Source organism: Saccopteryx bilineata, chromosome X, assembly GCF_036850765.1.
Source record: "Saccopteryx bilineata isolate mSacBil1 chromosome X, mSacBil1_pri_phased_curated, whole genome shotgun sequence".
NCBI classification, from domain to species: domain Eukaryota; kingdom Metazoa; phylum Chordata; class Mammalia; order Chiroptera; family Emballonuridae; genus Saccopteryx; species Saccopteryx bilineata.
In genome coordinates this window covers 135226668-135241235 of record NC_089502.1, presented here as the reverse complement: position 1 = coordinate 135241235, position 14568 = coordinate 135226668, and the positions used below count along the sequence as shown (strand labels likewise).

At 42.8% G+C, this 14568-nt stretch overlaps 1 protein-coding gene across 6 annotated transcripts in view; it reads right to left on the bottom strand.

Moving 5' to 3' along the window:
- The window catches only part of CTPS2 (CTP synthase 2), a 134441-nt gene that overhangs the window by 100013 nt on the left and 19860 nt on the right, over positions 1 to 14568 (bottom strand). For all 6 annotated transcript variants that reach the window (XM_066249758.1, XM_066249757.1, XM_066249755.1 and 3 more), the window contains exons 5-7: positions 3219 to 3335; positions 3005 to 3088; positions 1616 to 1696 (exon numbers count right to left, since the gene is read on the bottom strand). In XM_066249758.1, the coding sequence (XP_066105855.1) occupies positions 1616 to 1696; positions 3005 to 3088; positions 3219 to 3335 (282 nt within the window). The remainder of the gene's footprint in view (positions 1 to 1615; positions 1697 to 3004; positions 3089 to 3218; positions 3336 to 14568) is intronic.

Genomic DNA, 14568 nt, shown 5'->3' with positions numbered 1-14568 from the left:
TTCTAAATGCCAGAGCAATCCTCTTTTTTGGACTCCTCAGTGAAATAGCCACCCTTAAGGGAGCGCACAATCTTGTCGACTGTCCTGTAATCCAATCCCTGCCCGGCTTTTCCCCACCTTCAGGTAATATTCTTTACACTCCCGTCTGGCCAGGCGATGGCGCAGTGGATAGAGCGTCGGACTGGGATGCAGAGGACCCAGGTTTGAGACCCCAAGGTCACTGGCTTGAGTGTGGGCTCACCAGCTTGAGCCTAAAGGTCGCTGGCGGCTGGCTTGAGCAAGGGGTCAGTGGTTCGGCTGGAGCCCCCTAGTCAAGGCACATAGGAGAAAGCTATCAATGAACAACTAAAGTACTGCAACAAAGAATTGATGTTTCTCATCTCTTACCCTTCCTATCTTCCCTTCTCTGTCTCTCTCGCTAAAAAAAAAAAAAAAAAAAAAAAAAAAAAAAAAAAAAAATTTAAATACAAATAAACCTCTTCTTTACACTCCCTCCTTAATTCCGAATGTAGAAAAATATCTGCAAAACCGTCATTTTCTTTTTTTTTACCGTCGTTTTCCAGAGCATTTGAGATCTTGCTTCCTGGCATTCATCAGTTTGACTCAGATGAACACAGGTTCGGATGTTCTTACATCAATAGAGCTCTCAGCCACTCACCTCTAAAAGCTGCATCTCCTTCTACTTAGGAAAGCAGCTTATATCTGTTTAATATGCACACAAAATGCTATTTACTAATAGGAAGGATACAGAGAAACCAACTGAACATAATCAAAATGGCTTGACGACACACAAATGCAGGGGAGTCCTTTAAACCTGCCATCACATTTTCCGGAGTCGTTCAGACTTCTGCACTGACCCCAAAGCATCAACCAGGAGGTCCTCCGTCAGCCTGCCCCCTGAGATGCAGAAATCTGATTTGATGGCTTTTAGGCTTCAGAGAACTCAGAGCTTATCTGAAGGCAACAAAAGGTTTCTGCTAAACCTCACCCTTTTCATGAGCACTGGTTATATCACTTTTAAAATTATAGCCAACTGTGATCCCTTGTGCCTGAGCCTTATTGCAAATAAGAGACAGAGATAAGAACATGAAAGAAAAAAGAAAAGCTAACTCTCAGATACCCAGGTGGAAAGTCCGGCGAGACAGAGAGCCTGAGCCCAAAGCACAGCACGGTTTCGGTAGCAATGAATTGAACTGAGGCCGCTGATGCAATCAGAAGTGAAAGCGCGAATGTCAATGCAATATGTGCTTTGGGGTGAGTTAAGCTGCAGAGCTGTAGCAGATACAAAGAAGGAATCAAAGTAAAAGCAGTCAGTGTCCTGGAAAGACAAGATGAAGAGATGATAAGCAGGCTTGGTTCTCTCTTTAGAGATTTGACGTGGATTTTAAAAGCCCACCTGGTTTTGTACCTATAAGTTAAGGAGTGTTTATGCAAAGAAAGATGCACTCCTTCAAAGGAATTAGGAGTCTCAAGATTGTTCACTTAAAGGCAAGGGAGCTATGGTTATATATGAGTATTCATAAATGCTGTGAGAATATGATAATATAAGAAGTGTAAAACGTTGGCATCAGCAGAAGTGCCTGCAAGAAAATAAAATCTAAAGAGCAGCACTAACCTGTTCAGGGTTCACGTGGCAAAACATAGAAATCTTTTCTTTCACAGCCATTTCAATGGGCGTTGAACTCCGGCAGACGATCTGTCAAAGTCAGTTATGCACAGGTCAGCAAGCAGGAGTCAGCTGTCCACGCCGCCATTCATTTTCCACAAGGACGCTAGATAAATTTCTTTTTGCTACAACAGACTTGACCAAGTATGCATATATTCAGTCTGGACATTCTCTGTCCTTTTAGAAACCAGTCTGAGCACTAATGTAAGCAAGTATAATTAAAGTCAACACAACTCTACCAGTAAGAACTTAAAATATGAAGGTGTTTCTCGTAAGTAGAGCCAAGGCTCACAAGTGTTACTTTTTAATGTTTATGTTATCGATTTTAGAGAGAGAGGCAGGGAGAGAGGGAGAGAGAGACAGGAACATCAATCTGCTCCTGTGTGTGCCTTGACAGGGGATCAAACTGGCAGCCTCTGTGCTTCAGGATGATGCTCTAACCAGCCAAGCCATCCAGTCGGGGCAAATGTTACTTCTTTAAAAATACAAGAACAGAGCCAGACCAGAGGTTGGCAAACTTTTTCTCTGAAGGGCTACATGGTAAATATTTTAGGTTTTGCTGGCCATGCAATCACTGTCCTGACTACCCAATTGTACCACTGTAGTACAAAGGCAGCCATAGACAAATGTAAACAATAGATGGTACTATGTTCTAATAAAACTTTATTTACAATTTAAAAGTTTTCTAAAAAATTACTTACAGGCAACAGGCCTGCAGGTCCTTACTTGCTGAGCCCTGATCTAGAGTACTGGCAATGAGTGGGTTACCTGCTACAAATAAGAGCAGTGATAGCCCATCCTAGTAGGGTCACAGGAAAGTCTCCAAGGCCTGCCTCACTCTCAAGGACCCAGAGACCATAAATATGACAGGACATTGCACTTGCCCAGCTGTCAGTGTGACCAATCAGAAGAGGGCCTGGAGAAGAACCATTGTCCAATTTAGAAATGTGTGAAGTGACACTTGAGGATGGGGGGCACCCTTCCCTGGCTCCCAGGTACAAAAAGCTCAATGTCATAGGAACCTTTTGAGAGCTAGAAGGAACCTAGATGATGTTATAGATTAAGAAAAGGAGGTCAGGCCTGACCTGTGCTGGCGCAGTGGATAACGCGTCAACCTGGAAATGCTGAGGTCGCCGGTTCAAAACCCTGGGCTTGCCTGGTCAAGGCACATATGGGAGTTGATGCTTCCAGCTCCTCCCCCCTGTCTCTCTCTCCTCTCTGTCTCTCTCTCCCTCTCTCTCTCCTCTCTAAAATGAATAAATAAATAAATAAATAAAAATTAAAAAAAAAGAAAAGGAGGTCATGTTCCAAGAAAGTCACCCACTCTCTTTAACTCACCAGATCGGGAGACAGGCCCAACCCCCTCAATGCACGGACACTGTTTTGTGTGGGTTTGGTTTTCTGTTCTCCGGTAGCACTGGGCTGAAAAGAAATGGGTCACTGTTAGTATGCTAGACATTTGCCTCTTGGATCCCTAGCTAAAATGTGGAATAAACAGAATGTCATAGAAAGATTTAAGAAGTTGCTATTTATACTTATCTGGAAAGCTCACCTGTGGGACAAGGCTAACATGGATGTTACAGAAATTCTCTCTTTTTGCTTTGAACTGAAACTGTCTGAATGCTTCCACAAATGGCATTCCTTCAATGTCTCCAATGGTGCCACCCAGCTGGGAATGGAAAAAAAACACAAGTGATCTTCCATGTTACACAGACTAATAAAAAATGTGTTGAACAGGCTAAGCAGAAGTTTGATGATGGCACAAGAACAGAAGTTTGTAAATATACTAAAAATCATTAAATTGTACACTTAAAACAGGAAAGATTTATGATCTAAATTAAATTAAAAAGAAAAGCATTGTGTATTTAAAAGGATGAGACAGACTGACCAGGCAATGGCACAGTGGATAGAGCGTCAGACTGGAACATAGAGGACCCAGGTTCAAAACCCTGAGGTCGCCAGCTTGAGCGCGGGCTCATCCAGCTTGAGCGTGGGATCATAGACATGACCCCATTGTTGCTGGCTTGAGCCCAAAAGGTTACTGGCTTAAAGCCCAACGTTGCTGGCTTGAGTAAGGGGTCACTCTCTCTGCTGTAGCCCCCGGTCAAGGCACATAGGAGAAAGCAATCAATGAACAACTAAGGTGCCATAACAAAGAATTGATGCTTCTCATCTCTCCCTTCCTGTCTGTCTGTCCCTATCTGTCCCTCTCTGTCTCTGTAAAAAAAAAAAAGGATCAGACAAAATAGAGAGAGAGGAAAAATGGAGTCTACAAAGTAAAATAAAAAGGATGGAGTGTAACACAGCCTGGTAAGCAAGAAGAGAGCTAAGCAGAGCCTCAAGAAAGGAGAAGAAAACAATGGTGAAAAGGGCTTTCAGGATGGTCTGATTCCTGTGTTTATAACATCACTCTGCCTGCTGTGTGCAGATATGGACTAGATTGAGTTAACAATTCATGCTATCATTGACTCACTGGGATTTTGCACACTAGTAAATTCCCATGCCCCACTCCCAAAATGGGGTGTCATTATAAGGCTATCAACGCTTCATCTCATCAAGACTCAAAATGTTAAAAATGAAATGGAGGACTTTAAGAAAAGAGAAGGCAATTCATAAGCAGATAAAAATTTCCGGAATATAGAGCCACCTGGCTCTGCCTGGTGTGAAATAGTGATCGTTCATATTCTCTCTCTCTCTCTCTCTCTCTCTCTCTCTCTCTCCATGAATGAACAAAAGAACACACACACACATGCCTGCATGCATCTGAACAGTCTCCTTGTAATGGCGGTACTACTAGAATTAAATCACTACTATTAAAGCATACTGGCTTTCCAAAACAAGCAACAAATACTAAAAGCCCGGAGAATATTCCTGACAATATAATCCTTTGATAAATGTTAACTTAATTTACAATGTGCTTCCAACAGTTACTTAAATATTTTACCTTATTCTTTAATTTTGTTTATTTTAGAGAGAAAGGATGGGGGGGAGAGACACATACACACAAATATCAATCTGTTGTTCCACTTATTAATGCATTCATTGGTTGATTCCTGTATGTGCTCTGTCTAGGAATCAAACTCACAACCCTGGTGGATCAGGATGACACTCTAACCAACTGAGCAACCCGGCCAGGGCAAGCATTTTACTTTAGAATGAGATAAAATTCACCTTAACCCATTCGTCCTCATTGTATTTAAAAACTTAAAGACCATCATGTGCATTTTAAAATTAATCCTCTAGCATTTGAGCACCTACTACATGCTCAACACTATACATGAGGTTCTGGAAGAAATTAAGACAAAATGTTCTTAAGGATCTCAGAATTTAGCACAAGAAATAAGACAGAACTAAAGAACAATAATCAGGAGTAAAACTTAAGCACTAAATGGAATGATCTGAGAGTTGAGGAGGAAGAGACTACCCTGGGCCCGGGCCCGGGCCCAGAATTAACCATCTTCTCTGACTGGGGCCAGAATCCACTTTGAGCCCTCACCTCTCTTCCCAGAACCACTTGGCTTTGTAGTCAGCTTGTATTTGACATCTCAGATGGATCAGTAATTACCCAAACTTACCACATCCCAAACTGAACTCCTTGCCCGCCACCTCTGGGGCTGTTTCTCTGGCGCCTCCTCATCTCAGCAAATAGCATCTCCTCCCACTAACTGCTTCAAGCTAGAAGTCCGGAAAACATTTTTAAATGCCCCTTTTTCTTACCCAACACAGTTCAGTGGGTCATATCTCCAAAACCTCTTGAAAAGCTCTCCACTGCTACCATCCTAAACACCCAAACCCACACTATCTTTTGCCAGGATTATTACAATAATCTAAACTAGGGGGTGGCAAAGCATGGCCTGCTGACTCTTATTATATAGTTTATTGGCACACAGCTATGCCCATTCATTTACATATTGCCTAGGCAGCTTTCACACTATTGTGGCACAGATGCGTAGCTGTCACAGAGAATCTCCCACTTACAAAGCTAAACATATTTACTCTCTGGCCTTTTACAGGAAAAGCTGGCTGACCCCCCAATCTGAATGGCCCACAGCTTCCACTGTCTCCTGTTCTACAATCAAACCATTTGTCACACATCAGCGAGTAACCTTTTAAAAACTTAAAATATGGGCCCTGGCTGGTTGGCTCAGTGGTAGAGCATCAGCCCGGCATGTGGAAGTCCCAGGTTCAATTCCCAGCCAAGGCACACAAGAGAGGCGACCATCTGCTTCTCCACCCTCCCCCCATCATTTCTCTCTGTCTCTCTTTTCCCCTCCCACAGCCAAGGTCCATTGGAGCAGAGCTGGATCGGGCACTGAGGATGGCTCCATGGCCTCTGCCTCAGGCATTACAGTGGCTCCTGTTGCAATGGAGCGATGCCCTAGATGGGCAGAGCATCGCCCCCTGGTGGGCTTGCTGGGTGGATCCCAGTCAGGCACATGCCGAAGTCTGTCTCTCTGCTCCCCTTCTTCTCACTTCAGAAAAATAAAAAAAAACCTCAAAATATGTTTTTCCCTTGCTTATACCCTTCACTAACCCACTGCTTCACTAAAAATGAAACCTAAACTCCTTTATGCAGCCAATGAGAGGCTCTGCATGGTCCGGCTGTTGCACAGGTCTCTAATCTCAGCCCATGCCCTCAGCTCCCTACTCCCCACTTCCACCCTCTTGCTTCAGCCCCACTGGTCTCTCAGGTGGGCTCGCCCTTCCTTCTTGTCCCTTCTTCATCTATATCTATCTCCCTTTGATCCTTCAGCCCAGGGAGCTGTGTCCCCCTCAGAAAGGCCAACACTGACCATCCACCTAAAGCCTCCCTCCTGCAGCCCCTATCACAGCACCATCTCTGCCCTTCCTGATAACTCAGTACAAGGAACCACTATTTCTAGTCCTTGTCTCCTGTCTCTATAACCCAATGAGGCTGTAAGCCCAGTGAGGCCAGGAATGTGCCTGCCATGTCTCCAGCACAACCCCAGTGCTCTATATGCAGCAATGGGGGCTTAGGTTAGTGGTCAGGGCGGGACAAAGGATCACAAAATCCCATATACGCCCTCGATAATAGCATTCTAGTACGTGTTCCCATAACTACAATGGAATCAAACTAAGAAGTCTCCGGATTTGATTGCTACAAAAGAAATTATTCTTTAACTCCGATAACAAAACATAATTAAAATTCAAGTTTCATGGGTATGGAACAGATAGAAATATATGATAATTCTGTAAAAGAATGACAATCTTAATGAAAATGAAGAAACATCAGCCTGACCAGGCAGTGGCGCAGTGGATACAGCATCGGACTGGGATGCGAAGGACCCAGGTTCGAGACCCCAAGGTTGCCAGCTTGAACGCGGGCTCATCTGGTTTGAGCAGAGCTCACCAGCTTGGACCCAGGGTCACTGGCTTGAGCAAGGGGTTACTCGGTCTGCTGTGGCCCCACGGAAAAGGCACATATGAGAAAGCAATCAATGAACAACTAAAGTGTCACAACGAAAAACTAATGATTGATGCTTCTCGTCTCTCTCCCTTCCTGTCTGTCTGTCCCTACCTATTCGTCTCTCTGACTCTCACTGTCTCTGTAAAAAAAAAAAGAAAGAAAAGAAACATCACATGCAGCAAGGGGCAAGGGGGTGTAAGTGCTCACTAACTGCAATGCAGTAGAATCTAATGGGAAAAAATTTTTAGGAGAAAAAAGGTCTACATTAACTAAATCATAAGGAGACATCTTCGGGGCTTTTTATTATTTTGTTAATTTATTTTTAGAGAGAAAGGAAGAAAAAAGAGAGAGATACACACAGAGGATCTGTTGACTCCACCTAGTTACACACCCACTGGTTGACTCTTGTACACGCCCTAACCAGGGATCGAACCCACAACCTGGCACATCAGGGTGATGTCCCAACCAACCAAACTACCCAGCCAAGGCAGCTCTTACTTTTATTAGCATTTATTTGATGCAGATTCTAGGCCCTGGCCATAGGTCTTTGTTTCTTCTGGGATATATTTTTCTTCTGTGCAATCTCCTCTTCTGGTTTAGGAACAATTTGCACTTTTTCAGTAAGATCTTCTCCATGTGGCAGGGAGAGCGCATGTATGGGCTAATCCGCCCATTGACTCTGTAACCTACGTTGCATCTGGGGAGCTTTCCTCACCTGGATGTACTCAATGACCAAAGAAGCTACATCTAAGCCCTTAAGCTCAGCATTAGTCTCTGAATGTTTAAGCATGTGTAGCAAAGGTTCAGCATTCTCTTTGGGCTATCGACCTAGTCCAGCCCCACTGTTTGGACTGGGCACAACTACCAGCTCTACCATTGTAACGGGGGAATGGTCTCCTTATGATTTAGTTAATGTAGACCTTTTTTTTCCTAAAATTTTTTTCCCATTAGATTCTACTGCATTGCAGATAGTGAGCACTCATACCCCCTTGCCCCTTGCTGCATGTGATGTTTCTTGGGCTTGTTTGTTTGTTTGTTTGTTTGTTTTTCATTTTTTCTTTGTGGCAGAGACAGAAAGAGTCAGAGAGAGGGACAGACAGACAGGAAGGGAGAGAGATGAGAAGCATCAATTCTTCGTTGCGGTTCCTCAGTTGTTCATTGATTGATTTCTCATATGTGCCTTGACTGGGGGGCTAGAGCAGAGTGAGTGACCCCTTGCTCGAGCCAGCGACCTTGGGCTCAAGCTGGTGAGCTTTGCTCAAACCAGGTGAGCCCATGCTCAAGCTGGCGACCTCGGGGTCTCGAGCCTGGGTCCTCCACATCACAATCCGACACTCTATCCACTGCGCCACCGCCTGGTCAGGCACACATTGCTTCTTGTAAAGTGACATCTTTCAGCTACTTGGTGAGTTTTCGAATATACATACCCTTGATGACCTGGGCAGTTTCACAAGTGTTTTTTGTTTGTTTGTTTTGTTTTGTTTTGTTTTTTACAGAGTCAGAGAGAGGGATAGATAGGGACAGAAAGACAGGAACAGAGCGAGATGAGAAGCATCAATCATCAGTTTTTCATTGTGACACCTTAGTTGTTCATTGATTGCTTTCTCCATATGCCTTGACCATGGGGCTACAGCTGACTGAGTAACCCCTTGCTCAAGCCAGCGACCTTGGGCTCAAGGTAGTGAGCTTTTTTTTTTTTTTTCCTCAAACCAGATGAGCCTGCGCTCAAGCTGGCAACCTCGAGGTCTTAAACCTGGGTCTTCCACATTCCAGTTCGACGCTCTATCTACTGCGCCACCACCTGGTCAGGACACAAGTGTTCTTAAAGTAATCATGAATATTTGAACCTTTGCCTGACCAGGCGGTGGCGCAATGAATAGAGTCAGACTGGGATGCAGAGGACCCAGGTTAGAAACCTCGAGGTTCCTGGCTTGAGTGCAGGCTCATCTGGGTTGAGTGCAGGCTCATCAGCTTGAGCACGGGGTCTCTAGCTTGAGCATGAGATCATAGGTGTGACCCCATGGTCTTTGGCTTGAGCCAAAGAGCAAGGAGTCACTTGCTCTGCTGGAGCTCCCCCCCCCCCATCAAGGCACATAGGAAAAAGCAATCAGTGAATAACTAAGGTGCCACAATGAAAACTTAATGCTTCTCATGTCTCTCTCTTCCTGTCTGTCCCTATCTGTTCCTCTTTCTGTCTCTGTTGCAAAAAAAAAAAAAAAAGATTTGAACCTCTTGATTTGGATCATTTTGTGGGTTTTCTGGGTCAGATGAACAGCAAACTATTTTCAGAAGTCACTTCTGGCTGCTTTCGGGAAGAGAAATCTGTTTTTCGATAGGAATATTGAGTCAACAGGAAATCTGGCAGGAAAGGGAAGCAAAACCTTTAAACATTATCCGCTTCTGCCCTCACGTGGCCTATAGTGGTATTGCATCCTCTCTGCCAATTTGGAAGGTCCCATTACCACTCCTCTGGCTCCCCATTATCATCATGATCAGAAACTTTCAGTATTATTACTAGAGTAGTTCTAAGTTAATCATTTCCCTACACAATAGGGAAAATATCACCCATAACAATATTTTTAAATCTAGCCAAAGCTTAAATTGAAGCAGCAGCAAATTTATGAGATATGTAATGTCCATTTTGCCTTTAAGGAAAGGAGTCTTCTCTTCTGAGAAAGGAAGGAAGGAAGAAAGGAAGGACAAATACCTCACCCATGCGTGTAATCTAAAAAAAACAAATTATTTCAGGTTCATGCTTAGACTGACCGTACTAACATGAACAAAGCCTGTTAGCTCCACTGGTCTAACAAATTGTGGTCTCACTGCAAAAAAAAGGCTTCTACACACTTACAACAACTAAAAATCAGCTTTAACGATCCTTTGACAGCTTAAATTGTGCACAAACACAAATGTTGAGCACAACTTAAACCCAAAAGGATGCCTGATCTAGTGTCCAATAAGCAAATATAAACCTCTTCGCCTATGGAAAAGAAGAGGTTTTTCTGGGGGCTAGTTGGTGCAGTTTATCTGTTTCCATGAAATTAAAAATTGAGACAATGAGTCCTGGAAAGCAGGAGTCATTAGCTCATCATATTCACAGCTATCATGTAGCTAGTACATATTAAAAGTCCTTAATTAACGTTTGTTAAGTCAAACAAGTCAACTCTAGAGTAGAATTTTAAAAAAAAACAAAAACATAAAGAACAGCCTGACCTGTGGTGGCGCAGTGGATACAGTGTCGACCTGGAACGCTGAGGTTGCTGGTTTGAATCCCTGAGCTTGCTCAGTCAAGGCACATACAGGAAGCAACTATGAGTTGATGCTTCCCACTCCTCCACCCCCACCCCAACCCCACTCCGCCTTCTCTGTCTCCTCTCTCTAAAATTAATAACTAAAATCTTAAAAAAAAAAATCATAAAGAATATAAACATGAAAAAAAAAGAAACCAATGTGCAGGTATAAGCCTGGAATGCTTGCTTGTTGTTGGTTTAGATGGAAACTACGGCTAATTTAAGATGTCATCAAGAATTCTTGATTTTATTGTGCAAGTGGAATCTTCAACAACTAGAATCTGACTCGATAGCATACTTCTTATAAAACGATGACAAAAAGAGTCTGGTGCATCAGCCCCAGAATGAAATATAAAAGCTTTATTCAAAGATGATTCTCAAAAAAACAAAGGCTACAAAAGCTGAGATGAAAAATAAGTGTTAAGAAGGTTCGTTACAAAGTCAAATTGGGATTATAGTTTAATGAAGTTTAGGGGCAGCTCAATTACATTAAAAAATAATTTCTCTTCTTTTGTGGTTATTTAAAATGTAGTTTTAAAGATGTATAATATCGGGTTCGATTCCCGGCCAGGGCACACAGGAGAAGCGCCCATTTGCTTCTCCACCCCTCCGCCGCACTTTCCCCTCTGTCTCTCTCTTCCCCTCCCGCAGCCAAGGCTCCATTGGAGCAAAGTTGGCCCGGGCGCTGGGGATGGCTCTGTGGCCTCTGCCCCAGGCGCTAGAGTGGCTCTGGTCGCAACATGGCGATGCCCAGGATGGGCAGAGCATCGCCTCCTGGTGGGCAGAGCGTGCCCCTGGTGGGCGTGCCAGGTGGATCCCGGTCGGGCGCATGCAGGAGTCTGTCTGACTGTCTCTCCCTGTTTCCAGCTTCAGAAAAATGAAAAAAAAAATGAATAAAAAAAAAGATGTTATTTATAAAAAAAAATAAAAATAAAAAAAAATAAAGATGTATAATATACCTTTAAAAAGTGTGCAGATCATAAATGTACAACTTGAAGAATCTTCACAGTATTGTCATTACCAAGATCAAGAAATAAAATTACAGCCTGACGAGGTGGTGGCGCAGTGGATGGAGCATTGAACTGGGATACAGAAGGACCCAAGTTAGAGACCCCGAGGTCACCAGCTTGAGCGCAGGCTCATCTGGCTTGAGCAAAAAGCTCACCAGCTTGGCCCTAAGGTCGCTGGCTCGAGCAAGGGATTACTCCATCTGCTGAAGGCCCGCAGTCAAGGCACATATGAGAAAGCAATCAATGAACAACTAAGGTGTCGCAACGAAAAACTGATGATTTTTTTTTTTACAGGAACAGAGAGAGGGATAGATAGAGACAGACAGACAGGAACAGAGAGAGATGAGAAGCATCAGTCATCAGTTTTTCGTTGCAACACCTTAGTTGTTCATTGATTGCTTTCTAATATGTGCCTCGACTCAGGCCTTCAGCAGACCAAGTAACCCCTTGCTCGAGCCAGTGATCTTGGGTTCAAACTGGTGAGCTTTTTATTGCTCAAACCAGATGAGCCTGCGCTCAAGCTGGCAACCTCGGGGTCTCGAATCTGGGTCCTCCACATCCCAGTCTGACACTCTATCCACTGTGCCACCACCTGGCCAGGCGAAAAACTGATGATTGATGCTTTTCATCTCTCTCTGTTCCTGTCTGTCTATCCCTATCTATCCCTTTCTCTGACTCTCTCTGTCCCTGTAAATAAATAAATAAATAAATAAATAAATAAATAAATAAAATAACATTATCAGCATGCCAGAAATCCTCCCTCTTGCCACCTCTCAATCACTACCTCCCTTTTTTCCAGAGGTCACCACTATCCTGACTTCTAACACCATAATTTCTTTTACATGTTCATGTATATCATTGTAAATGTAGGGTTTTTTTAAAGAACAGAATCAGAAAATAAAAGGCAAAAATATTCATACACATGACCATTCAGAACTTTTCATGTAATTAAGTTAATAGTCTTAAGAAAAGACTATTCTTTCACCTACAAAAACTAGAAGGCGGCCCTGGTCAGTTAGCTTGGTTGGTTAGAGCATCATCCGAAAGCACAGAAGTTGCTGGTTCAATTCCCGGTCAGAGCACATACAGGAACAGAGTGATGTTCCTATATCTCTCTCTTTCTCTGTCTTCCTCTTCTAAAATCAATAAAAAATAAATATTAAAAATTTTTTTAATAAAACTAAAAGAAAGGATCGGTCAATGGATGAATGCATATATACACAGTGGAATACTACTCAGCCATCAGAAAGAATGAAATCTTTCTTTTTAGTGACAACATGAATGAACCTTGAAGGTAATATGGTAAGTGAAATAAGTCAGAAGAAAAAAGACAAATACCTCACTCATATGTGTAATCTAAAAATACAAAACAAATATACAAAAATAAAAACAAACATAGAGCCTGACCAGGCGGTGGCGCAGTGGATGGAGCATCGGACTGGGATGCGGAGGACCCAGGTTCGAGACCCCGAGGTCGCCAGCTTGAGTGCAGGCTCATCTGGTTTAAGCAAGGCTCACCATCTTGGACTCAAGGTCGCTGGCTCTAGCAAGGGGTTACTCGGTCTGCTGTATCCCCATGGTCGAGGCACGTATGAGAAAGCAATCAATGAACAACTAAGGAGCCACAACGAAAAACTGATGATTGATGCTTCTCATCTCTCTCCATTCCCATCTGTCTGTCCCTATCTATCACTCTCTCTGACTCTCTCTCTGTCTCTGTAAAAAAAAAAAAAAAAGATTTAAAAAACAAACATAGATACAGAGAATTAATCAATGATACCTAGAGAGGAAAAGGAGTGGGGTGAACAAAAAGTCTGAAGGGGGTCAATTGTACAGTAATGCACAGTAACTAGACTTTGGGGTTGAACACTTTGTAGTGTATACAGATGTTAAATTATAATGTTATACACACAATTATGTATAGCAAATAATACTTGATAATTAACTACTATGTCACTGGTTTATCTATTTAGTATACTAGACATTTTATTGTTATTTTAGAGTCTACTCTTCTAATTACGAAAAATGTTTCCTGTAGAACAGTATTCTGTGTTATGTCAGCAGCAGCATCATACATTTCGTGTTTACCGCGTCTCTTGATTGCATCATTTTCTCTCCCTGGATTTAATCTCATGTTGTTTCATACAGCAGCAGGTTGTACAGGCTTGTAGACTAGGAGCAGTAGACTATACCAAACACCCTGGGTATGCAGTAGGCTATACTATGTAGGTTTGTGCAAGTGCACTCTATGGTGTTCTCACAACAACAAAATTGCCTGACGATGCGTTTCTCAGAATGTACAGGATGCATCCCCATTGTTAAGCGGGGCATAACTATACTAACAGTATCTGCAGACACCTCACATTGTAAAATTAGTTCTTATCTCCCTCCTTCCCCTCTCGCACTCCTCTACCCACTCCACATCACAAATCTTTTTTTCAAAGCTGGTTACATTTACATCCTTGCTTTCAAGCCTTCCTTGATGCATCCTGGGATTGACTTTGAAAATTAAAAATCAATAAATGGAGTGATGGTGTAAAGCTCCTTCACTGTAGAGTTAAGCCATGCCCTGGCTACAGCTCAATTCTCATTATCAGAGGTCTCTCCCTGGAGCTTTTAGCTGCCTTTCTCTCACACTGTCTTTATCTTTACCCCATTTGTTTGCAAACTACTCACTGTATTAGATAGTAAATATTTTTAAAGGAAGCAAGTGTCATTATGCATGTGCATTCAGTTTGTAAAATTTCATCAAGCTATACATCTATATGTGCACTTTTCTGTGTTTAAACTCCAATTTTTAAAAATTATAAAGGAAGCATTCCCTCTTTCTTCATAAATTGAGAAGGGAAAATAATTGTGTAGAGCAGTGGTCCCCAACCTTTTTTGGGCCACGGACCAGTTTAATGTCAGAAAATATTTTCACAGACCGGCCTTTAGGGTGGGACAGATAAATGTATCAGGTGACCGAGACAAGTGTCAAGAGTGAGTCTTAGATGGATGTAACAGTGGGAATCTTGTCATTTTTTTAAAATAAAACATCGTTCAGACAAATATAAATAAAATGGAAATAATGTAAGTTATTCTTTCTCTGCGGATCGGTACCAAATGGCCCACAGACCGGTACCAGTCCGTGGCTCAGGGGTTGGGAACCACTGATGTAGAGCACACTTACAC